We start from the raw sequence: 25629 nt of genomic DNA, 5'->3' as shown, positions 1-25629 counted from the left end.
AATGCCGATGTCCCCAAGAGCTCTTTGCCACTGCCACATCAGTTGAAGCACATCGAAGGGCTGTCCCTGTTGCCAGTCCCACCTCCTCTCAAAGAACTTCAAGCTTGGCAGTGCTGTAAGAAGGCAACTCCAGTGAGGCTGCTGTTCACAACACCGTTTTGCTAGTGGTCTTAGCTGGAACGCAGGGCTTCCAATCCTCGGACACCATCCCATCAGCCTCAGGTGCCAAGGAAAGAGAAATAAGCACTCTCCAATGCACTGGCAAAGAAATCCCAGGGCAGTCCCCAAGACAGTGAAATATGGCCCTGGGATCCTCAGAGCCAGCCGCAGTGAGGACACCACACTGACAGACAAGGCAACTCTCGCATTACTTTGCGTCCTACCTCCTATACAAGCCAAGATTTGGGAAGAAGACGTAACTCGTGGCATTTCAGCAGCAGACCCTAAAAGCCCTAATTCTAGCGTAGCAAAGTCAGCAGCAAAATTCCCACAGACTGAGAGCGGAGGATTTAGCCCTAGAGAAGTTCAAAACAAAAGCAGCATCTGTGACTCACCCATGAGACCCACAGCACACAACAGTGTAAAAATCACATTCGCATGGACCTGACGCTGCCTCACAGAAAACTGCTCCAGAGCCCTTCTGCTTGCAGATCCCATCTGAGCATGCTTCTCACCCTCTTTTGTTCTTTATAGGATATTTGCATGGAAATAAGAGCTCCGTTTCTCAGCTGCTCATCTCCTCCTGCTGTCTCTCCTTCCCCAACAGGAGACAGGCTTTACAGAGATCCTGCTTTCATGCAAATAGCCCCGAAGGACGGCTACAGAAGATCGAGAGCACATGAGCACCTCCCAGAGCCAACGTGCCAGTCACCATGCTAAAGATACCCCACGTGCACAGAAACCATCTCACCATTTTGCTGATGAAAGGTGCTATGTACATGGGAAGTGCCCATCGGGAGACTTTCAGAGCATCTTGCATGGAAGGCAAGTCTTTTCCTTTGAGATCATGTTGAGAAGGTCCAACTGTGTAGGATGTGACACCAATCACCAGCCCTGCCAGCCTGCGGTATCCTCAAACTCAGCACTAACATGTGGCACAGGGGAGATGAACCATCAATAAGAGACTGACTCCTTCAAAAAAAAAAATGACAGTTACAGGACGTTCAAGTTCTGCTCTTGTCCCTGAATCTTCTTGTGATTTCTGCTCTTTTATAAGCATATTTATTGTTGTTCCAGTGGGCTGGTTATGTGGAAAGTCTAACCAAAGGGGGGAAGCTGACAGCGACCTGCCGTGGGTATCTAACTCGGAGCGTGAGCCAGACAGCACTGTCAAAGGGCAAAGAATACACTCTGAAAACAAAACCTCTTTGTTCCTCTAATTTTGTTCCAGTTAAGTCAGTTCAGCTGTTCCATATAACCAGTCAAAAACATTCAGCATTTCCCAAAGTATTTTAAGACTTCAAAGTTGTAGGTTTTATTTTGACAGTTTTAAAGCGCATAGCTTTTTTTTCTTTACAGATTTTTTTTTGCATTAAAAACGAGGCTGTTTAATAAATTAAGCTTTACAACAACTACTGCCGCTCTGCTTTTATCATGGCTTCAATTAAAATATTGTTTCTTGATGACAGATAACTATTTCTGAGAGAAAAAAAAAAAAGAGGGTGTTTCACTAAAAATGCTTTGAATAGACTCAATTTGTTAAAACTTCTGATTAAAACCAAACTCCAAGTAGGGCAGGCTCAAAACCAGCGACGTTTTAAATTTGCCCAAGTTGCTGATCTGAACTCAAAACTTCCCAGCCTTAAATGAACACACTTACCTAAAAAGTAAACTCTCCAAGACTCGCCAACAAGAAAAACATAGGAAAAAGTGACCTCTCCAGCCCTCACTGACAAGGCAAATGTAGGAAAAAAACATTGTTTAGACCAGTGCCTGGCAGCTTAGCAGAGACAGGAGCTGATCAGGAGCAGTATGTTCCAGAACAAAACCTTTCTGCATAACCCAGGCAACAGATCTGACCTTTTCATCTAAAAAAAAAAAAAAAAAAAAAAAAATCCCAGTCAACCCACCACTGAACTCATTACCGTGGGAGATCTGCCCCTCAAAACTGTTTTGTTCACAGTCTCGAGGCCAAACCTGTTCTGACATCAATCGCCTCCTGTCAGGAAAGTGCTGGAACAGCTCAGGGACAAGACCTGTGCTGAAACCAAACCTGTCTGAGCTCTCCTCACGTAACCTGAGCTTCACACGCTTGCGCTGACATTGTCACACCACCAAACAGCAGCCAGGCGAGCAAGAGAGGAACCCTGTCTTCAAAGGCAAACAAAAGAGGGTTATAAAAACTAATTAGGTGTTCGCGCTCAGTACTGCGCTTCTCTGCAAAGCTATAATCACAGCAGTCATTTCGAAGCGAGTACACCTCTGAGGGCTTCTTACAAGCAGCACTGGGACGGACCGGGCTCGGCCAGCTCCACAGTGCCAGCAGCACAGGCCCTAATCCCACAGTTTTGAGGCCAAAGCTTCATTCACACAGTTCACAGTGCAGCCCACAACCAGCTGTGTCAGCACAACCGAGAAAGCAGGATCAAGCAGCCGTGGGGAGGGAGCTTTTAAGCCTGCGATGCTGCCAAATGTTTTGTATCACAGCCCTGCCTATTTGCATTTCTGCCTTGGACCCCATCTGTAGCTTCCCATCCATGTAAAAGCCGTCCCCAGGGGGAAGAAAGGCCACTGTCCATTTGTTCAACACATCTCAAGCGCATCCAGTTTCAAATGAAGTAGGTGGTAAAACTCCTAATGCTAATCTTTTCCATGCAATTCTGAATCTCTTGTCATCTGGGGGAAGCAAAGATCAGAAATGGAAATAGCTGGACCCAGCAGCCCCGATCAGTCAGTGCCAGACACCAGCGCGGCTCCCAGGCTCTGCCTCCCAGCTCCCAGTCCCCGACGGCAGCACCACGTCCTCACCATCAGAGACACATGCACACTGGGTTCTTTTCTCAACTTCCACTTCAGACAAGGTGATCTTACAAAGCAGATCTCCAAATGCAGCATCAGTTAAAGCACTTAGCAATAACACATAAAGAACAAAGTATCTTTAAAATATGTTTACACCCAGTTCCACAAGTCTGAATGGGAAATATTTTTAGCCCAGGAACAACCTGAAAGCCAGCAGAGACATACTGCAGCACTGAAACTATGTCCCTGCAAAGCTATTTCACTACAAGCCACAGCTCTCCTTGCAAAGATAATTTCTTCCAAGAGCTCAACTAAGCTGGTACAAGGTTTTCTAGCATGCATATGTGTGAGGCAGCCAGAAATGAGCCCAATATATCATGTTAAAGTTGAGAACCAGGAGAAAGAAACCCAAGAAACATAGGAGACTGGTCCCTTTCAACACACATGTCTCAGCAGAGGTCACTGCAACGACTTGGAGCTGGAGGAGAGCCAGGACACCACGCGTGCATCTGTTAGAGATCCCACCCAGGCTCCAGGCAGGCATCCTCAGACACATGCTGACTGCAAGAGCAGAGCTGAGACCACCCGTACTCTTGTGCCTCTCACTACCTGCAGCAACAAACTGCTGGCACGACCAACGAGGTAACGGCTGGCAGAGCTGCACAGGAGAGCACAGACTCCTCAAACGGCACAACACTGAGCCACCAACACCTGGAGGTGACAGACACACGGAAGACAGAGGCAAGACCAGGCACTCACCACCTTCGCTTGCTTAAGCTCCATGAGAGCAGCTGTGGAAAGAAATGGGCAGATGGGGTACAAACCTGGGTCTCAACAAGATCCAGAGATGTCAGTGCCAGGCACTCCGAGGTCATTTCTGCTCATGCCCAGGGATGTTAGGAATCAGCCCCGAAGCTCCTGGCTCAAACACCATACTCCAACTGCCTGGGTGTCCTGAAGGGCTTGTGAGCTCAGACAGGGCTGACGAGAGCCACCAACACAGCCCCCACCACCTATGATTGGGAGCGGGGAACTGCATCCCTCTCCTATTCCCTCTAAAGGGCAAACAGGTCACAGAGATGCCCCAGGTAAATCCTGGGGGAGCCGAGACCTTGTTTAACTCAGAGGGGCAGCATGTGACTTCAGTGGCTCCTAGATTGTAGAGAGAAACTGCACATTACTTTTCTGGAAGCCACCCCTTTCTGTGTGAAGCTGGAAGAAAGCTGAGGTAAGGGAACACCCATGCAGTCCTTAAGTCCTTCGTTACGAGGAAAAGTTGCTCAGGAATCTAAAATCGGCTGCTCCTCTGAACCAGCTCCAAAGCTATCCTGGGAAAGGCGTGTTATCTCCCACCAGCCCAAACCACTCCTGTTTGTTACAGAATAATAAAGCCATCAGTACTGCGCAATCACACTATCACACTGTTGTTTTACACAGCTATAATTTAACAGTTCCTCGCTGTTTGCTTTAGGAAATCTATTCTTGAAAGGTCTATAAAATTATGAACTCTTGCTCCAGTTTGAAAACACAGGCACGAGCAGGGATTTCTGTTCTCCAGTAAATCACATTCCCCTACTAGTAAACACCAGTTTATAAGAAACATCTTTTGTTTACTGACAGTAAACGGCACGTGGACATTTTGAACAAAAAGAAGGTGGGAGGCTGAGAGGAACAGACAGATTATGTTTTCCACTTTCATTTTGCCTTGTGTCTAAACAAACAGTTCCCAACAGCTTTGTTTTCCAAACCAACTTTCTCCCAGCTGCTATCTGGAACCACAGAAAGAAAAAGCAATACTCAAGACAAGCAAGAATTACTTGACTTTGCACATTCACTTTTCTCAGTGATCAGTGTCCTGGCTACACAGGGTGCGTTATTAGGAGCAAGTAACAGAGACTGGTTGATTCCCAGTACTGCCTTTAGGTGGAAGGTTCACGCAGACCGCTCAAGCCACGCGAGGGGGAACCGGCATTTTGCCAAGCTGTAACGCCAGGTTAGCTTGCCACAGGACCCAATCCATCGCCTTCCATCCAGCCACAATTGCACATAAACTTGGAAGATGACTTTGAACTCATACAACAACAGCTAACACAGAGGACCAAAGAAAACAGCTCTTACAAGCTCCTCAGTGACCGGTCACCTGCAGCATCTGAGAAACAAGCTATTACCTCTGATGTTTTTTTGCTGTGGTCATGGCTGTTCCCACAGGGAAAGAGCAGCACAGAGATACGGACCCAAAGACAACCCAAGAACTGTGACAGGATGGAGTAAGTTCTAGTGTATCTGAATTTTTCATCATCTTAAAGATCAAAGATCTTAATCATCAAAGATCTTTCTCATTCCTCTGCCTTCAACAGATGATCAAGGCATCAAACATTCCTGCGCTCCTTTTACTAGCCTTCTCGCTACACGCAGTTCAGTGTTACTTAGACGGATCTGCCTCAGAAGTTCTTTGCCTGCACAAGAGATGGGCAACACTTTGCTAAAGCTTCAGGATGGGAATAGCTAGAGTTAATATTATTTTGACCCCTGTTTCATCCAAGTAGCAGAAGATTCCTTGCATCCAAGCATAAATACAGAGATGTCTCTCTAGCAGAGTCTCAGAAATGACGTGCAAATACACGACGCTGTCACAGCCCTTGCACCTACACCACTGAAATTTGCTGCATTTGACCCACCACCTTTGTCGTTATATGGCATAGCAAAAAACCTATGCAACAACCAAACAGCCCCTTCATACAGAAAGGGATACCAGGATGCATCTCCACAGCAGCAGCTGGACACCCGTGTTCACGGAAGACTTCTGTGAAGCACCCAGCATTTTCTACCCCAGTCAGAGGGAAAGTCCCCAGGCAAGACACAGCTCATTCCCCACTGCCACCTCACCTTGGCTCACCTTGACACCGAAGAGAGGCATCTCCATCCAAAGCAAGGATGGAGCTGCCCTTGAGGCTCCAGAATCCTGCCTCAGCTCCCAAAAAGAGGCCTACAGCTGCGTTCTTTTGGGAACATCCACCTTGGTTTTGCTCCTGAAACTGCTTTAGCAAACACAGCCTCTTCCCTCCCTGGGTATCTTTGGCCATCTCCTGTCACAAGCCATGAGCTGTGCCCTGTCCAGTTGTTACTTCCAGAGATGGTCTCTGGCCATGCTAAGAGACTTTACAAGCCCTTGATGTGCTCCATGGACCACTGCCCCCACAGAGCTCCTTCCGCCACTGCCTTTCTCAAGGTTATGGTCTTGCTTTACATCTCTCTCCTGTTAAAAGTGAGCTGAATAGAAAAGAGGGAAAAATCTAATTACTGTTGGTAATTGTGTGAAGATACCTAAAACTTCCCACCAAGGAAGCCATTAGAAAGTCACATACACAGAAAACTGGCCTAAGCCTTCCCCAAGGACAGCAGATCACATTTAGCCAAATCGCAGATTCTACATGATGTTAATCTGCTCTTACAGTCCTGACAAAGAAAGAACTCAGTCTTGCAAGCTGGACCTTCCTGAGCATTATCCAAAAAAAGGCATTTGCAGGGCCACGGATGGAGTCCAGAACGTGGTAGCTTCTCACTCGCATCTCATTCACCCCATCCAGGTCTTGCAGGAAATCCCGCAGAACCTGTACAGCCGGGGAACGTGCACGCAGCCCAAGCCAGTCTGCGCTGTCAGAAACAAACCCTCCACACAAGCCCTTTTCCTCCCACCCCGTACAGCTGGCACAATCACTAAGTCTCCCTGACAGCGCATGGATTTCACTGCTACTCACAGCGCAAATAAGATAATTAAGCCAGAAATCTTCAAAGCCCTGCCACTGCCATTGGTAATGAGATTCTGCAGTTCACCCGAAAATAAAAACGGAAGGAGGAGAGCAAGCGCAGGTCCTTCTCCACCAAAAGCCTGAACTCTAACTGCGAAACTATCCGTCAAACAGCTTAGGCCAGCTTCCATCAAGAGGTCCTTCCTAAGAGCTGTGAAGTCCACGTATGAATACAACCCTTCAAGAGGAGCATTTGTACAGGGAAGCCAGTGGCGTGACACATTTGCCAGTAAAAACAAGCTACAAGCAGGGAAACTGTGATGCTTTAATCAGTGACAGCCCTTTTATCGTGCTGCATGCTGACTTTCTCCTCGCAAAAAGGGACAAGATCACATCTCTGTTTCTACCTGAAACGCTGCCTGCAAAGCAAAAGGGCAAAGAAGCCTTCTGCAGGGGTGACACTTCTCTGACACGCATCCTAGGACACACGCGCTCCTCAGACTGAGCTGAAAACTTTCACAACAAAATCCCCTGGCATGTATTTAGAACTATTTATTGTATATTTCTGGTTTTTGAAGTTATGCAAGGAGCCTCCCTTGTTCATTCACATTTTCTTGACAGCCTGGGGTTCAAGTCTGGAGTGTCTCTTCAGGACAGGGTGTGAAGTGCAGTAACACACAGCAGATACAAAACGCCAAGAATACCTACCAGGTACGAGAGAAATCTGCATTTTTAGCCCCTCTCTGTGCCCCTTGTGCTTTCCAGCTCTCCTCAAAACAGCCAACACGTCCCGCAAAGCCTGGGCGTGCAACTTGCCACCCCAAGAAGCCAAGAACCAACTCCCATGTGCTACAAAGTCAGCCAGCCCCAAGAGGAGAAGTCAGGCTCATCAAACTCCTGCCAGCTCTCCTGCATTTCCCAGGTAATTGCACAAACCATGAATTAATGAGAAATAATGAGCCAGCACACAGGGGAAGAAAAGACAATTCAGAACAGCAACAAAGGAAACTAACGGGAAAGTAGGCTTTAACGGCTCGCTGCAAGCCTGCATCACCCCAGAGATGTTTCCCCTCCCTGGGAGGACACAAGGATCGCAGAGCACGCACACCACCCACGCAGCATGGGAACACAATGGAAAGGTGAGAGGGGCTTAGATCAGGAGTTAATTTTGCAGAGAACAGACAGCGTGGGCAGTCCAGACAAAAGCACCAGACTCTGTCCGGGCAGAGGTTTGTCACCATCCACCGCACGGCCTCCGGGAAGTCACAAAACCCATCTGTGCTTCACGGCTTGGCTACAGTCTGCTGGGTGTGACACCAGCTCCCTCCATGGGTGTGGACTGCCCTGGCTTTATCTAGCCACGCTCTGCTCCGTTTTGCTATCATTTAACCCACAAAGGTAGGATATCAATGCAGCTAGCCAACCAGCCTTACTCGGACAATAGCAGATAAAGAGGTCTGAGGAGGAGACATCGAAAATAATAAAACATGAGATGCTAAACTGTCAAGTCAAAGGAGTGCCCACAGCTAGACAATGCGACCATCCTACCAAAGAGCCCACCATCTCTGGACTTTGCATCCTCCTGGCATACATTCTCACCTAGTCCAGTTGTAAAAGACAGCATCCGACTGTGATCTGGAAACTCAGTTATCACTGAAAATGCAAAGTGAGCTCCTACAGCTCAGGGGTTGTGTTAGGAGAAACAGCAAGGTAATGCTCGTATCCACTGCTACTTGAAGGAGGAAAATAAGGAGCAGTACCACCTGTTGGAGACAGTTAGGACCAAGGGACAGAATGGGTGGGAATTTGCCCTCCCACTTCCAAATTTAAACTTACTTCTATCATAACAACAGAAGGAAAGCATATTTCCTAGCGTATGTTCCAAAATTCCCCGCACCTACTTGCCTGTTTAACTTTCCAACATCTACATTTACCCACTGTCAGCGCAAGTTTCTCTTCCGAGCACATAAATCTTCCCTTTTTCCAAAGCTGCAGCCAGCTGAAACCTGACAGTTTGAGGACAAAGCAGTAAAAGGACTGGGTCTGCTTCCAAATGGTGAAGGACATGCTTTCCACGCTACAGTATCCCAGCAGCAGAATGCCTGTGGGGACCATCACACCACTCTGGGGCCCCCCTGTATCAAGAGGGCCCAGGCTTGGATGTGACGCTCCTCCCTGATGGCTCTGGGCTTCTGTTTATTTCACCAAAACTCATCTAAAACCAGCACCTGGGCTTATACTGAGATTTCAGCAAAAATGCCCAAATTGCCCATTTTTCTCTACGGTGAGGAGAGGTTTTGCCTCTGTGCATCAGACTGCTAGATGAGCACTATAGATGGTGGCTGCTCTCGACCAAGGAACGCAACCTCATTTATTAATAAAAACAGATTATTTCCATTAATCTAGACTAATTACTGCTGTTCCTCCTTTAATGAGGTCCTGTGTGCCTCAGCATGTAGCACCAGCACAGGAGAAATCCTCATCTTCACAACCAGGCAGTTTTGGGCCATTTTGAACAGTTCCTTCTCTAGTGTAAGAAGGAAATGATGAGAATGATGCCGCTTCTAAAGAATTATTTTCATTTTTCGGAGTGCTGTGTGATCATTTTCACGTTCAGGTCAGTAACAGCCTTGCAAAATCTCCTTCACTTTATCCAACTTTTACTACTGCTGAGCAGGGATTAACATTAATTGAGCCAAGGATTATTTGTTAGTCACCAGCCCATAATCACTTGCATTTTCCAGCACAGACCTTCACATCGCTCAGATAGCTAGCAGGATAATCCAAGTCACATTTTTAATGAAATCTACAGAAAAACACACATCCACACCCTTGTCTTCCCCCTTCCAAAATACTCAATTAGTTCAGCTTAGGAAATGCTGTAAAAATTAGTACTGTGAAATTTCCAGTCTAACAAGTTTCTGGTGAGAAGAAAACATTCCCTATGAGGGCAGCATTTTTTTAAACTCACAAACTCTAAAATGCATAAACAAGTCATCAGGAATTTTCATTTACAGGCCCGCACACACCACGTACACATCTCCGTATTGGCACCACACCCACACACATCCAGCGCCGACGGATGCATTTCGTACAGCACCCATTCCCCATCTCTGCAGGTCTCTACACCCAAAACACACACCTGCAGCACCCTGCCCCGCAGCACCTGAACCCCTCCACCCCAAAACTATTCATGCTCAGCCTCTCAGACAGGAGTTTTAATACCTCATTTTACAAATTAAAGACTACGATGCAGACAAAGGGCTGCCTGAAGCCATTCTGAAGCGTGCCACGCAGCAGGGAACCAAACATCTCCATCCCAAAGCACAAGAAATCCTGCTATTGGTTTCCTACTTCTGAAGGCTCATTGCTGCCTCCTGGGCACAGCTGGGCAGAGGCTGAGACATTACACGAGAGTGTAAAACTGCATTGTGTAGGCGACACGGAAAGGGTAGAGGCATCTTTAGGGGTGGCAGAGGGGAAAGCTCCATAGGCGCCACCTGCACTTCAAGTGCTGATGGAGGACACGGCTGAGATGTTAATCGGCGAAAGCTGCTGTAAGACTAAGACAGCATTTTTCTATGCAAGTGTAACTACACGGTGCGATTTCAGCTTCGACGGCAGCCCTTCTCTTTAAAAGCTACACGGAAGCTGCATACACATGCCCCATCCCCATTCTCCCTCTGGTTTCCTGTGTATGAGTGTCCTCCTGCAACACCCCAAATCTGCCCCTACAACAGCTCAGCTGTTCTCCAAGAGGTGGTCTCAGAGCTGAGGGTTTCTTTACTGTTCCCTGTGCTTGGCTCTGATCCCGTCACATCTGGAAAGCCATACCCAGCAGCAGCTGTGCGAGCCGAACGGCGGCTCTGGGGGAACAGGTGCCCCCAAGGACTCACAGGGTCCAGACCCAAAAAGTCAGGCTCTGAATCGAAGTAGCCAAGACATTTCCTCTGCTGAGCAAACACCTAACCGCTCAGAAGAGTGGCTTTTACTCACACTAGCATTAGCTACAGAAGGCTGAGATTATGGGATGGAAAAGAGGTTAAAGACTCAAGGACTTGCACGTATTTGGCTTAGTAAAGAGCAGGGTACCAGGAAATTTTAACAGTGTACACATACTCACAGAGGGAGGCTTTTCACAGCAGCATCTGTCTTCACACACACCTACAAACCACAGCTAGGTAAATTCAGACTGAATGAAAGTGCACATCACTGAGCAAGGACATCAAATCAGCTTACTGAGGGGCTGTGACGGAGAAGCACCCACAAGACATTCTGAATTCAGATGTGGATGTTGCTCTTTAAGAGATGCTCCTGTTCAAGCACAACCACTAAACCTGAAACAAGAAAAGTCCTCAGCTTTCCGCAGTACACACGAAGGGAGCAAAACCTCGCTGGCCTTAAACCTACAGAACTAACCAAGCGCCTTGACTGCTATAAAAAACAGAGTGAGAAGAATTATTTGACGGTTCAGGCTCATGCCTGGATGCTGAAGTGTTAGTGAAGGCTTTCACCCCACACTTAACTCCCTCCGCTGCTGAACAGAAAATCCTGGCAGGAGCCACAAGCGTCAAGTAAATGGGAAGCTATTCTCTGCCAGCAGCTGGGAGAAACTTCCTTCTGCCCCCAGTTTGCATGTAAAGAAAACCCCACAATAGTACTTGAGGTAATGCTGCTAGCCAGATTTTCAGCTGACAGACTCTTGAGGAAAGCCTCCAGATATGAAGTCTGCTCCTAAGGACCCTCTTCAAGAGGATGACATTTGGCTTCGGGAACATACAGCTCATCTCCTCGAGGAAAGGTTCGCTTTGTTTTCAGTACAGAGAAAAGAGCACAAAGAAAGAAAAGTTGCATTTACTGTGGCCTAGGAAAAACAGAGCTAAATAATTTTGATCAATATTTTGATTTCTCCAACAAAAGCTGCAATCAGCACTGACATAAACAACTGGTTAGCAGCCCCGGGGGGGGGCAGGAGGGGTAAATCGAACCAGAGTTTCAAGACACTTATCTTTCCATCACAACAATTGCCACCAATGACAGTAATTTACATGGCTAATAGGCAGCATTATGTTTACAAAATCATTCTTGGGAAGGAGGATCTAAACAATTTTTGCCAACCCAGCAAAGGAGCTGGTATTGGATCAGATGCTGGGTTTCTTTTTCCCCTTTTGTCTTCCATGTGTATTTTGCTAAGACGCCTTGCTATGCAACAACGCGCAGCACCTTCCCAAGCACACACAAACCTGCGGAGCACATGATCGCCCGCCTACGACAACCTGAATTCTCCAACAGCAGGGCTGCTGGAGCCTCTGCAGCAGGGGAAAATAGCTATCAAACAGGAAATAATGCAGCCAAGCCAGCAGCCCCGGATCCTCCACCTCGTGCCACAATTCTTACCCCACTGCTGAAGATAAGGCTTGTGTACGAGATGCTGAGGCTCGTCCGAGGTTATCTCCCGTGCAGTGACAGGCCCCATCCCAACACCACAGGCTAAACTCCCAACCATCAGCCTGAACATCTGCTAGTTCTCTGCCTATCCCGACCCTTGTCTTTTTTGGTCACAAAAAGCTCCAGGTCTCCCTCTTACAAGCTCTCCCAAGGCTTTGCCAGGAGACCAGTAGAGCATAGAAAAGCCCAGTCCCTCTGGGTCAACGTCATTAAGAGAAGGACTATATACGTCAACCTGTTAAAGCAGCAACGATATTTCCAGAAAGGTAACAGCACGTCATGGTAGCACTACAAGGAGCACACTGGAGTTTTTCACTAGACCACCTCCAAAAACAAAACAAAAACAAAACCAAGCAAACAAACAAAGCGACAAGAAGGGGACAAAGATTTCCAAAACATAAAAAGCCTCAGTTGCAGTAATAACAAATCAGTAAACACTTGACTAGTTTTCTTTTAACATCAGGCACAATTCCACTTTTGTCTGGAAAATACATGCACCCATCCTGCAAACCGAATCCAACGAGCCAGCCGAGAGACACTGAGAGGACAATCTTCCAACAAGCGCAAACTTCAGGTAACTTAAAACCTACAGGCACTGCTGATGCTTTTGAAAAAGATCTATCAAAGCCCTGCATGCATAAACAGCCAGGTTTTGCCAAAACTTTTGGTGTATTCGCACAACACAGCATGGGAAATCCATCCCATTAAGTAATGACCTTTTTGGTCACACCAATTAACTTGATCATCCATCCACAGTCAATTTAAAAACTATCAAGGATGCACATTTCCCAGCACAGTGAAACATAAAGCAGGACCTTATCACATTCCCCTCCAACCCACTGCCAGCCTGGCACGGCTTCTGCATCCCAGGTTTGCTCCAAGTTCTGCCATCCCAGCCCCTTTCTCTGGGGTTCCATTTTAACTGTTTAATTTCCCAAACTCTTACATTTAACAAGGTGCTAAGCCATCCCAACTCCAAAGGGAATGCGGTTCAAAGGCCCAGGCAGGAAATGAGAGCAGGGAAGTCAGTCAGAATAAGCGGCCAGAGCAGACTGAGCACAGGTGCAATCGCTTCACACACTCGATTTTCATTCTCCCACCAATCTGGGCTGATGGCAACCTCTGGGGATGCTCACGTGTCATTAACACGCCTTTAATATTAAAGACTTGTCTGCAAGAAATCCAAGAGAGATCTTGGAAAAAAAATTACAACATTACAAACCAAGGAAGCGTACAATAAACCAGGTTGTGCAACAGCTCCGCTGAATTTAATATGGCAGCAACAGGCAATTGTGTTTAAAATGCAGATACAGATTTTAAAATAATTTCAGAACATCTGATACAAACGTTTCAGTAGAGTACAGTAATTGCTTATCACAACCGCCACAGAGTGTGTTTATTACCCAGGGAGATAACACACTGCATCTGCTGGACTTCCCAGATAAAACCAGCCCATGTCACAACAGCGGGATCCCATGGATTACGAGCAGGAGAGGATCCGACTCAGAGACACCAAAGGGCATCAGTGACACTAACGAAAACAAGTCCAAGGGAGAAGCACCACAGCCTGCACACTCACAAGCAAAGTGCCTTGACACCTGCAAACAGGAAAGTGTCAGATATGCTCAAACGAGACTGATGGCAAGTGTTTGGGTTCTCCCAGGGAATTTCTCTTCTCAGCAGCTGCAACTCCAGCAGGTACCTGCCTTCCTGGAAGTAAACACTGACCAACTCTCCCCACTCCCAGGAAGGCTCTGTTACTCTTCAGAATGAGGAAAATTCAATGGTGTTTCAAGGATGACTTGAAAGGATGACCAGTGAGAGTCAGACAAACCAGAAGGAGCTGCTCAGTCCTTCCCCCCACCTCTGGTGTGCGGTTTAGCGTGTGAAAACACAGCTCAACTGTGCTTTTTATGAAGATGGCAGATTCAGTTTTAACAACTGTGGATCCTCTCACAGGGAAGCTGTTAAGTCAGAAAAGCAGAAGCAGCACTTGGAGGTCACTTATTCATGGGATTTGAACAAATGCAAGAAGAGTACTTAGAGTGACAGGGTTCTTCACACGTTTACAGTGTGCAACCACAACTTCTGCCCAGCTGGAACAAACAGGGAAACTGAGGCAAGAGACAGCAAGTGACCAAGACAAAGACAACAGAAAGAGCCAGTGTCACAGTAGCTCCAAGTCTTGTGTTTGGAAAATGCCTTCCGACCAAGAAAAGAAAGTAAAACAGTTACCAAGTCCTGTGATGTGAATGCTGGCATCACCACAAAACAACAGCATGTCTTAAAGCATAAAAGACTTCAAAAATAAAATAAACAAGTGGATACAAGGACTTGAGATTGTGATTTCCTGCAGCTTTGTGTCTTGTGACTGGATTACCCTGTCCCACCCTAACAGGGTGCAAGCTCTGTTCAAGGCTTTCCCTGCAGCGGAGGCCCTCCAGGCTCCTCTCCTAGGTGGGTTTTCCAGCTCCTCTCCCTCAGTCCACGCAGAAATTAAATCTCTCTCTTCTACTTGATCACTTATTTTCAAAACCTCTGAATTCTCCATATCCACACTGGTTACAGCTGACCAAGCAAGTCCAAGAATTATTTGGAAAAGGAAAGGGAGATGGACAGACAACCAGACAGCAGGACTACGTAAGTCTCTTTTCCTTAGAAAACCAGGCTAAAAATACAGTAGACAAGCGGGTCCAGTTCTTCAGAAAGTAACAAAATTGCACCAGAGTTGATTTTGGCCCAACATGCACTTGGCAAATACTGATAACAAGGATTTACCATATCCCCTCTAGTATTACAGCTGACAATAAAGCAAACATTTGCTTCCTACAGATAATAAAATGACTATGATCGCCCCGGGTTTGTAAAGGTCGGGGTTTCTGCTGTCACCCAAGGCAGGCCTATAATTCCCAACGTCCATGCAGAAAATCCCCTCCGTGTAACAGCAGCCTCAGCTTTCCCTCCGGTACCCACTCACCTCACGCAGAGACACAATTTGGGACGGATTCCAGCAACAAATTACAATCAGATTAAATATTAATTCCTATCTTAATTATATAACCATGATGAGGCTTAATGGCCAGGCAGCCATTTAAACAGGAGAGGAGCGTGTAAATTGTGCTAGCAGCATCCCTTACACCGCAAATGCCCAAACCAGTTCACAAGCACCTGGATTTTTCCCTGGGAGAAGAGTCAGCCTTTGGGAAGGCAGCTCCAAGAGACGTAGAGTTCAAATCACCCGACAAGTGACGCGGTATCAGGAATCACAAATTTGTGAGCCAGCGTGGGACAGATCGTATATGTGCTCAACACTCATTACCTGATTTTATCCTCTCAACACCTTTGACAGACAGAAGCAGTACAGCATCTCTATTTTTGCCGAAAGACAAGCCCTAAGGACACCAGAGCAAACAAAGCAACTGGCCCAGCATCACAGTGGGCACTCAAGCGAGACGTCCCATATGCCACAGCAACGCCCAACCCACCCCAGCAGGTCCCAAATGCGGGTGGCTCCGGTGCCCCCGACGCACAGAGATGTGTGCCGTATCGCAGAAGCTGCCTCCACCTCCCAATCAGGCTGCAAGCACGCGATGCAGGAAGAATCGTCCCCTCCCTCCCTAGGGAAAGGCAGATTGCCAAACATTTTATTTTAAAACTATTACTTGCGCCACTCTGAAGCGGCTCGCGTACCATCAGCGTTACGCCCACCCCGCGTGGGGCCCCCTGCAACAGATCAAACTTTGTACAGCTGCCAGGAGAAAGTCTGCTGCGGAAAGAGGGGAGACATCAGAAAATCAGGGGGTTCTGCTTCACTTTGGACTCCAAGGTAGTGAAAGGGGAGGGGACAAAAAAAAAAAAGAAAGAGAAGGAAAAAGCCAGGGAAAACAAAAACAGAAGCAAGCCTCAGTGGTTTCTCCTTCAGCCTCACACATCGGAAGAGACACAGGGACGCTCTGCGCTCTCCACGTGCGAGCAGCCTCTGCTGTCAGAGCTCAGAGACTGGCTGTCATGACAGCCACAGCACAACGCAGCAAGCTCCCGCGCGAGAAACCTGCCCCTGGAAACGTGAGACAGGCAAAACCTCGCTAACGTGGTGCGCACGAGTGTTTGGCACTGCTAGTGCCCCCCACTTCTTGGGGACTGGAAGAAATATCCCTTCTCTGCACCACTCATCCTGCCTCCTGGCAACCCAGCCCATGGACAGGTGACACCGCAACACCACAGTCGACAGAGCAAACGGATCTGCGTGCAGGTGACATCCTGCGAAGCACAGGCGACCGCAGCTGCAGACGTGCGCAAGCCCCGAACAATGGCAACGCCGACTTCCCCGGCAAAGGCACTAACTGCACTCAGAAGGCTGCGCGGTTACGAACGTGACAGGCAGGATAAAATAAATCAGAACTAGAGCTAGGTGATGTCAAAAAAAGGGAATCTGTTCTGCAAGCAAAAGGACTTGACCACAAACCCAGATGGATTTCAGCTGATCATTCGGAAGGAAAGCTCAGCCCACTGCCCACCGACGTGTCTCCTGCAGCGAGCCCCACGGAAAGCAACCAGCACACTCCCCTCGCCAGAGTCAACTGAAGAGGGGTTGGTTGCTTCTTTTTTCTTTCCTGCTACTGCAAGGAAAACCTTCTCAAAGTAAGACAGGCAGAAGGCTTTCAAACACTGGATCACACCCCCAGCTAGTGTAAACTGGCACAGCTTCCATCAAGTCCACAGCAGGGGGAAGGTTTTCCAGCCTACTTTTCCCCAAAGTATTTCATACTCAGCGAGACTTGAACTTCGGGTCAAAACACGTGGGCTTCAGGATCAAATGCAGACTTTCCCAAAACCATTTCAACCCTCTGCCAAATCAATTTCAGATTGAAGCAAGCCCATGTTTTTCTTTTCACAATCAAACCCACCTGTTGGAAAGCACATCCGCGTGTACCACGCAGCACGTCCTCAGCCTGCGCAGACACACTCACTCCCTCTCCACACAATAAGCGGCCCATTGTTAGAAAACAAACAGAAACAATTTTCACTACTTGCCTAATTGCTTGCAAAAAAAAAGGCAGAGAAGCCACAATTGCAAATTCCCACAAAGCATTTGAAGTTTTCTCATTGAAGTGGGTTTGAAAAACAACATCCACTCCACCACCTTCTTTTTTTCTTTTCTTCCCCCCCCAAATCATCGTTCTCCACTACCAGCCTCGGGATCCACTTAACTGTTTGCTCAAACACGCAGGAGAGGCAGCTCCCACCTGCCCCAGCTTACGCGTTCGTCTGCTGGTGGGGTCACAGACCGCCATCCAGCTAGAAAACCCACACGCGCTGACGACAACGGGCCCTTTACAGGGACCGTTACCCGTTTCCACACACAGCCACCGCAACGCTGCACCTACAGCAAACGATAACCTACCCCTCACGGGAGCTCACAGTGTCCTGAAACAAAAGAAAAGAAAAACAACCCTGCAGCCGTCCACTACACCGTATTCTCCCCCAAAAGGCTATTTTTGAAGACATAAAGACTAAACATCCTTTGTCCTGTTATGTTCCGCCAAACCTGAATGCATCACAAAAAGGAATAAAAACGTACAGCGACACAGGGATAGCTCCTCCACCACAATGCCCCGTTGAGGGGGCTCTTTCAAACAAGCAGGCAAGTACATGGCTCACGTTTTTCGGTGCAGCTCTGCCAGCCTACAACTTTCCAACCCTCTTCCCAGGGATGCAGGTCTGTGAACGCCGAGGGAACAAACGCACGCACCCCAAGGTCCAGCGACCCTCCACGCAAACTTTGACGGCGAACGCTGAAAGTCTGCCAGCGCGACGGGGCGTACGTGTACCCACGCACGGAGCCGTTTGCGTAACCGTTGCAAAACGGAGGGCGCGAGGAGTATGGCTGCTCCTGGGTCGCTTCCTTGACCAAGGGGACATCTGCCCACCCCGGTGCCGGTGGAAGCGGGGCGAGGGTCCCCGCCATGGCCCCGCCAGACACCTGGGCCTGCTCCGAGTCAGCCCCGCGCTGGACAAGTGTTTCGGCCCCGGCCTGCCTGGCGCAGCTGCCATCCCTTCAGAGGAAACTTGAGGGCTGGCAAGGCGGTGGCCTGGCAGTCAGTGCTGCTGGCCCACTGTCCCCAAAGCCTGGCCCGCTGAGGGGGCTCCCTGGGGGTTACCCCCAAAAGGTGACCCCAAAGGAAGCACCGTCCAGACATGGGTCAAAGCCACGAGCGTGGCCATCGCTGGATGCAGGGGGACGAAGAGCAGCTGAGGGAGAGAAGGGGATGGAGAGGGGAGTGAAAAATGGCCACGGGTGGAGTGGGGGGGGACACGACTACTGAAGGATGGAGGGGGCGACTGAAGGGGGTGAATGGCCACTAAGAGGGTGAAGAGGGCTGCTAAGGGCAAGCGAGGGGTCCCGGCCGGGGAGCACATCCCCCCGGGGAGCCGGCCGGCGCCCGCAGCCGAGCGAGGCGCGGTGTACGGGCAGGTGGCGCCGCGGCTCCACGCGCGACCGCGGCCGCCCCGTGGGCTGGGGAGCACCGACCCCAACCCACCCCCTCCTCCTTCCTCACCCACCTTGCACGGCCAGGACGGCGAAGGCGGAGAAGCAGAGACAAAGCAGGTCCTCCAGCGCCATGTAAGCCCCGCCGGGCGCCGGGAGCAGGGGCCGCCGCGGCCGCATCTAAGAGGGGAGCGCGCTCTCCAGCCGCCCCACCGCCATCTTGTGCGAGCGGCCCCAGCCCCAGCCCCGCGCTGCCCGCCGGCGCCGCCGGGCCCCGCTGCCGGGGGGCGGGAGGGGGGGGGCCGGCCCTGGCCCGCCGCTGCTCCGCCTTTGTCAGCGGGCTCGCCGCTGAGGGGGAGGCGGTGGATGTGGGGGGGGGCTGCTCCCGCCTTCCTCGACAGCGGCGGGGACCAACAGGTTGCTGCCAGCCCGCGGCGGGGGGAACGGCCCCGTTTCCTCAGGCGGCGGCGCGGGGCGGGGGGAAGCGGGGCCGGGCTGCCGCGGCAGGTGCGGGCCGGCAGCTCCCCAAGCCGACAAACGGGGGGTTATAAACATTTTATGTGGATTTTTAAATTATTTTTCCCCTTTAGTGGTGGTGGGTTTTTTTTTTTTTTCCTTTTTGCCGCAGGTGAGCGTGGAGGACACCGCGCTGCCGCCAGCCGTTGCCTTCCCCCTCACGGTGACACCAGCGGGGACACCTCTGCCAGCCCCTCTGTCCCGTCGGGGCCGAGGGAGCCTTGCCCACTCCGCTGACAGACGGAACAGGCACAAGGCACCCAGCAGCAACCACCGCCACAGCCGGCCCAGGGCTGGCGGCCACCAAGGCCTGATGGCCACCATCCCACAGGCCTGTGTCTGTGGGGACAAACAGCCACCAGTGGCCACATCGCCATCGGTTTGCAGTCCCGCTGGGGCCCATTTCGAAGCACAACTCCCTCAGGTGGACATCTTTCGTTGGGCTTTTCAGTCGTCAGTGTCTACGCTTCTCAACTGTCTTTAAAAATAAAGCAAATAAACGACATGGCGCAGCCTGTCCGCACCCCGTCGCTGCGGAGAGAGGCAGCTCCCACCCGCCAGCCAAGCCAAGCCAAGCCAAGCCAAGCTGTAGAAATGAGGAAGGGTGCTGAAAGACGGAGACCGCGGCCGCTGCCTCCCCAGCCTGGCTGGGTCCCAGACACAAAGTCACGCTGCACGTCTGTGCGCAAAGCCGCAGGTGCGGGTTTAGTTCTGAGGGGAAATGACACCCAGCCCTTCTTTTGGCAGCAGCGGCTGGCGCCAAGCAGAAGGGCAGCCGGATCCAGAGCAGGTAGGAGGGGGTCTGCTCTGGCCTCCGAAAGGAGAAGAGGCTGCCCGGCGCACCGGGATGTTTTATCACAGCAGTGTGGAATGCAGAGAGGGCTCCAGCTATGCAGAATATGAAAAAAATAAACTTTTTTAATCCAGAGCTTCCTATTTATTAGCTTGTTTAATGAACTATAAAACCGTAAGTAAAACCAGAAAGACTGCGTGGTGGGAAGCAGGTTTCCCATCTGTATGAGTTATGCAACTGAGCACTTGGCGCTGTCAGCACAGACAGACCCTGGGATCTGGCAGCCCCCTGCCCGGGACAGAGACGTGCGGGGAGGCTTTGCCCAGCATCGGGAACCTCCCAGCTGGGTGAGCGCTGGCTGCACACCTCACTGGGAAGGAGTGGGTAATAAGACCACAGCAAATCCACTGACTCTGTTCCTGCACAATCCATACACTTACCTCTCTGTGGAAAGAAAAGGAGATAGGAGCAACCAGACTCCCTTCTGCACGACTCCAGCATGGAGGTAAAGCTTAACAACCTCCACAAACCCCCCTTTCTCTCTGGACCTTTCCCACCTGCTCCTTTTTGCATGAGGTGGTTTTAAAGGAGCCCTCAAGTTGCTTTAACGAGGCTGTAGAGGAATGTCTCCTCATTGTATCTACTAGTAGACACACCCTTGCCTTTTTTTCCTCAAATCCCAGACATTTCTCCCTCCTTTTAAGCAAGGAAACCTGTACCTAAAAGTCAGGCAAGTTTGGCAAAATATAAATAATGTAAACTGCTAGTGGTCTGCAAAATACTGCACACTCTGGCTAACGGCACCTGCCCATGTTAAGGCACTGACCCAGGGCAGAGTTAGAAGCAGACACTAGCCTAAAAATCAAAAGACCCAGGTCTAATTCTCACCTTTCCTCCTTGCCTGACATTACAGTGTTGCTTAATTCCTCCGTGGCACCTCTCTGTCTTCCTGCATGTCAGTGGGAACAGGAATTAAACCAGATTTTGACAAACCCAAGCTTGCAACAGGTAGATTCCTTGAATATCTATCCCTGGAGAAAAGAAAAAAAAACAGACTTAGCAAACAGCCCCTCAACTGTGACAACACCAGTAACGTGACCCAAAGCACCAGCTCCTTTCTCACTGACAACACGCGTACTCCACAAGAGCAACACCAGCTCCCCACCGCCCACGCCTCCACCCACATCGGCACAAACCGCGCTCGCGACAGCCAGCGTTTCCGCAGGGCGACTCCTCCACGACTGAAGCCAACGCCGGCTGACGCGTGTGTTCGCGGGAGCCGGTCCTCTGGCTGCAGGGAAGCGCTCCTGGTGTCACACCTCCCGGGTAGGCATTAGCTGCTTCAGCCACCCGAAGAGATGCCCTGTGCCACGTGAAATGACTTCTTGCAGTGCTTACAGAGGAAGGAGAGCCTGGAGAAAGAGCTGCTGTGTAGATTCGGCATGGATCAGGTGATTCTTTGGCTCTAAGTCATGAAGAACAAAGTGACAGCAGACCTGTGCCAACAGAAGGGCCATTCCTTCTCCAGATAACGGCATTTCTGCCCCAATACTTACGGCAAGCAAAAGCCCCCATTTATGTGCTGCAGATTCCCCGACGTTCCCATCCCCATCGCTGAGAAGTTCCTTTCTACCTTTCAATAGCTGCAAACCTTCGACACTTTGAGCTGAGAAAGTGTGAACGGCAGAGCAGCAGCAGCATGCGGCAGGTGCTTGTAGTTCAGCCTCTGTTCCCTCTTCAGGAGACATTATTTCTGTGCGCCAAAAAAAAAATCTTTGGTGAGTCAGGTGTATGGACAGTATATTTTACGCATCTCTTGGGCTGTATAAGATCACAGCAAAGAAGAGATCATTAGGGAAATCCAGCAAAAGCTGCTATAAATTTATCTCGCTCAGCAAGAGCTTTCCCTGTGCAGCCAGGTTGTAGTCAAGAGGGGATCCGTGCTTTTGAAAGCTCGGTGTAGATGCAAGAGGCCTCGAAGCACAGCAGCACGAGCTACAGCGGTTTCTGAACCAGAATTTCTCCAGGCTCTGAATCCAAACCCACGCTGAGCAGCTCATGTCCACTTCCAGCCCATATCCACTTCCAGCTGGCAGCTGTCGGATTTGGACTACCAGGATCCAGCTGTGCAAGATACTAAACAAAAGCAGGTAAAGAGCAATGCTTGCTCCCCCCAAAAAAAAAGACCCCCTCAAAATAAAAGAAACCCAAAGAACAGGGAAAAGCCATTTCACTGAGGAAGCACTGGGGAAAGAGAAGATTCACAGCACATTGCATGTTTTTGTTAAACAGGCAGCACAAGATTATCCCAGTCTGAGGTTCGGTCTGAATTCCACCACTGAAAATGCTCTCTGGCTGCCTCCCGCGGGCTGGGGTTCAGAGCGTCGAGAAGCTGTGGTCCAGGGTCAGAGCTGTTAGAGCAAATGAAAGAGATGGAAGTTAATTCACAGTTAACAGAGACAGCAATTTAAAGCTCTTTTAAAAATCACAATGAGAACGTTCTTATTCCAGGTGAAGGTTGCTTTATTCCTTTTACTCTAATACACTTCACACTACAGAGAGCTGTTTAAATTTGGATTAGGCGCTGTCTTTGCAGGCTGAGCGTGGTCCCTCCGAACAGCAGCTCGGACCCAAATCCCCACGCTGCCGAACCCCAGAGCTCTGAAGGTGGGGCACGTTGAAGCCTTTGTGGATGCACTTGTTCAAAAGCGCTTTCCTTCTCAGTGGAAGCATCCCCCAGGGGTCGGTGCTTTCTGGTTTGGCAGACACAAAGTGCTGCCCACCGCTACTTGGCCCTCATCTTGTGAGGGGTCAATGCCCGAGACGTGCTTGGGACCACACTTAGGTTCTTCCTCTCCCAAGCGAGATTAAACCTCCGCTCTGGTTTCTGACCATCCCTGCGTCCAGACAGGTCTGCAACACTGAGGTTGACATTTTGGGATGGATTTAAGCTGCTGTAATTACCAGAAGCACTGGCTGCTCTCTCCTTTGTGGTAGCATTGAATGAGCCCAGAGCTGGACAGAGGAAGGGATGGTGGGGCTGAAAACTTAATTGGCAACAATAACAACAACAAAATCAGTCCCCTGCTCCAGCTCCCTGTGCAACCACCCAAGAGTTAGTGCCAGCACAAGGAAAGCAATGGGAATACACAGACAGAGGCACGAGGAAGCTTCCAACGGCAGCACAAAGCTGCGTCAGCTCAAAGTCATCGCAAAACTGCAATCTCGGTCTTCCCAGAAAAGGAGTCTCTCAGGGACCTTTACCACCAGGACTCGCTTCACTGCCAGCCTTCTTCTGGTCTGGCAGCAACTTCAGTGCTGGAGGGAATGTCGACTTCCAGACGAGAGAAGTGACGGTAGCCTCCTGTTCTGTGTGTGCGAGCAATGCCAAACAGGAGCAGCTGGTTGCACATAATAACATGCATTGTGTAAGTGAGCAATACAATAAGCAATTTGCTCGACAACCCAGGGACATCAGGACAATCCTGTGTAACAGAGAAGAAAGAAAAGAGGAAAAAAAACATGTGATGACCAAACCCTAAGGGAGCTGCAGTGTACTACGTGTTCATTTCATTACGCTTGCCCTTATAAATATTTATTACGCAGCCCAGCTCATCATTCTTCCAGGAACGGGTGTCGTGGTGGTGGTGTACTCAGGGAGGCTTTCCTTCTTCCCCTGGTCCTGCTGCAGGCGGTCGGCAGTTGCCAAAGATGGATAGGGAGCAGGAGTGGGACATTAACTGTGGAAAACGCTGCTCAAAATGGGGCTCAGGGGCAGCTACTGGCAGGTGCATTGCTAGGAGAGAAACAAATGGAAGAGGAGCAGCCACGGAGTAATGAGATTCAGAAGCTTGCATTTTAAAATGTGTTCACAGCAAAAGGGGTTTCGGCACACGAGGGCCCTGCAGCCAGAGCCGCGAGCGAGCAGAGGCTCTCGCACCCTGCGGAAACCTGCGCGGGTGCAGGATGGGGGAGCGGGGCGAGTGACTTGGCTGGGTTACCGCCGGCCTGATTTAGAAAAACATGCCGAGACACTCCAGGTTGGATAGATGTTACATGAAATGAATCTGTTCCATTTCAGTTAGGCTCCCTTGCCGTCATGTGAGTCTTTTTTGTGCGTATTTGCTAACCAGCTTGTTCACCGTCAGCGATAATCGAATAAAGACCCACTGGAAACATCCTGATGTGCTACAAAGCAGTTGCATAGAACATCGCTGGCTTGTAATCATGCACGCCGATAAAAAATAACATTTGCTCATAAACAACATCTGTGGACTTCTCCCTACAGCAGTTACAGAGTACCAATAAACGTTGTGATCCTTAAATAGTCTAAATTTTATCCGCTGTTGTGGTACCTGCTAACTAAGGTTGGGTTTGGGCATAAAGAACACGTGTAACATCAAGGACTGCTGCGCAGTCGGGGCTGCCTTCAGAAACACCCGTCAGGCCCCTTTGTAGTGGGAAATGTGTTCATGCGCCAAAAGCAAGGATCTGTTCCCAAGTTTTATGAGCTCTACAGAGCTGGCTATAAAATGCCATGCTGGAAGAGAAGCAGCGGAGGCTGGTGCACATCATCATGCCACCCTCTTGTGGCTAACCCCAGCAAATAGAGCGGTGGTTGCCCAAGGACGCGGGGCCAACGCCACTGGGTTGTTTTTGGAGGGCCTTGCTCCACGCGGGCGAGCACACTACGTGTGCAAGCAGCAACGTTCGCCTTTTAGCTCGGCGTCACTTGGAGCTGGCTCGGCAGCAAACAGCAAGGTTGGAATAAAAGCATTCCTGCACTTTGGAAACTTCGGGATCTGGAGCTGATCTGTGGATGGGATTTCATTCCAGTCCAACACACTGAAGGTCTGCAGATGTTCATGGTGGACAGATGTTTGACTTCTATGTCTCTGGCTATTCTCTGCTCAGAAACTGGGACCGTATACCTGCCTCTGGAGATAGTTTTAGCTATAAAATTCCGTCCTTTGCTAATACTTCACACAGAGACAGAGAACCTGATGCTTTTTTGCATTTCTATTCCTGCATCAAGAACCCCTGGTTGCCCTTTACCTTCCGGAGAGCCCCACGGATGGGCACTGGGAAGGTGACTGGGCAGCCTCGTGAACATAAAGCGTTTTAACGCCGTTACTCAGAAATGACCAGTTTGCACCAAAAGCAGGTGCTGGCTTTCGCGGCGTCCTCAGTGCCCTCGTAGAATGCAGGCTATTCCCACCCGTCAGGCAGCTCTGCAAAGCTAAATAGATGATGTATTTATTTATGGATTACTGACCACAAGAAAGAGCAGCTTTGCACTATTGTCACCCTTACAGCATTCGGTCTGCTATAAATAATGCATCATTGTTCGGTGTTGGTTTATGGTTTAAGTTCCAGTGAGCACCGCGGAGCAGCAGACTCAGCAAAGATGAAGGCAGCGCAGGGTATTAGTAATAGAAATAGTTCCCTCTGACAAAGAGTATTAGAAAAACAAAGCCAAAATGTAATGTCCTGCGTTATTTTAATGTCATCTTCTGCAGCCAAGGACCTGCTTTTACCTCTAATTGAGAATCGCACAAATCTGTGATTATCCTCTGATTTTCACTCTGCTTTCTCCCAGTTGTGAGCTAATTCGATTTCAGATAAACACTAATTAACACAAGAGGTCACCGCCGCGGCCATCAGGCACCAGTGCA

At 49.6% G+C, this 25629-nt stretch overlaps 1 protein-coding gene and 2 long non-coding RNA genes across 5 annotated transcripts in view; 1 reads left to right on the top strand and 2 right to left on the bottom strand.

Annotated features, from left to right (window-relative positions):
- Positions 1 to 18879, bottom strand: part of IGDCC4 (immunoglobulin superfamily DCC subclass member 4) — a 92407-nt gene extending 73528 nt beyond the window's left edge. For 2 of the 3 annotated variants that reach the window (XM_086756895.1, XM_086756897.1), the window contains exon 1: positions 18720 to 18879. In XM_086756895.1, coding sequence (XP_086613021.1) covers positions 18720 to 18825 — 106 coding nt within the window. In that variant the 5' untranslated portion in view covers positions 18826 to 18879. The remainder of the gene's footprint in view (positions 1 to 18719) is intronic. The other variant, XM_086756896.1, reaches the window with a different exon arrangement.
- On the top strand, positions 18661 to 20087 carry LOC147599218 (uncharacterized). Its single transcript, XR_015259844.1, has 2 exons — positions 18661 to 18780; positions 19274 to 20087. It is a non-coding gene; the product is annotated as an uncharacterized LOC147599218 (long non-coding RNA).
- Positions 19563 to 21318, bottom strand: LOC147599217 (uncharacterized). Its single transcript, XR_015259843.1, has 3 exons — positions 21151 to 21318; positions 20843 to 20985; positions 19563 to 19639 (listed from the first exon to the last, which is right to left on the bottom strand). It is a non-coding gene; the product is annotated as an uncharacterized LOC147599217 (long non-coding RNA).
- Between the last annotated feature and the right edge of the window lie 4311 nt (positions 21319 to 25629).

Source organism: Chlamydotis macqueenii, chromosome 12 (assembly GCF_036417535.1).
Source record: "Chlamydotis macqueenii isolate bChlMac1 chromosome 12, bChlMac1.mat, whole genome shotgun sequence".
In the NCBI taxonomy this organism is placed as follows: Eukaryota; Metazoa; Chordata; class Aves; order Otidiformes; family Otididae; genus Chlamydotis; species Chlamydotis macqueenii.
The sequence above is the reverse complement of the archived record's forward strand: the minus strand, read 5'-3'. Positions and strand labels throughout refer to the sequence as shown.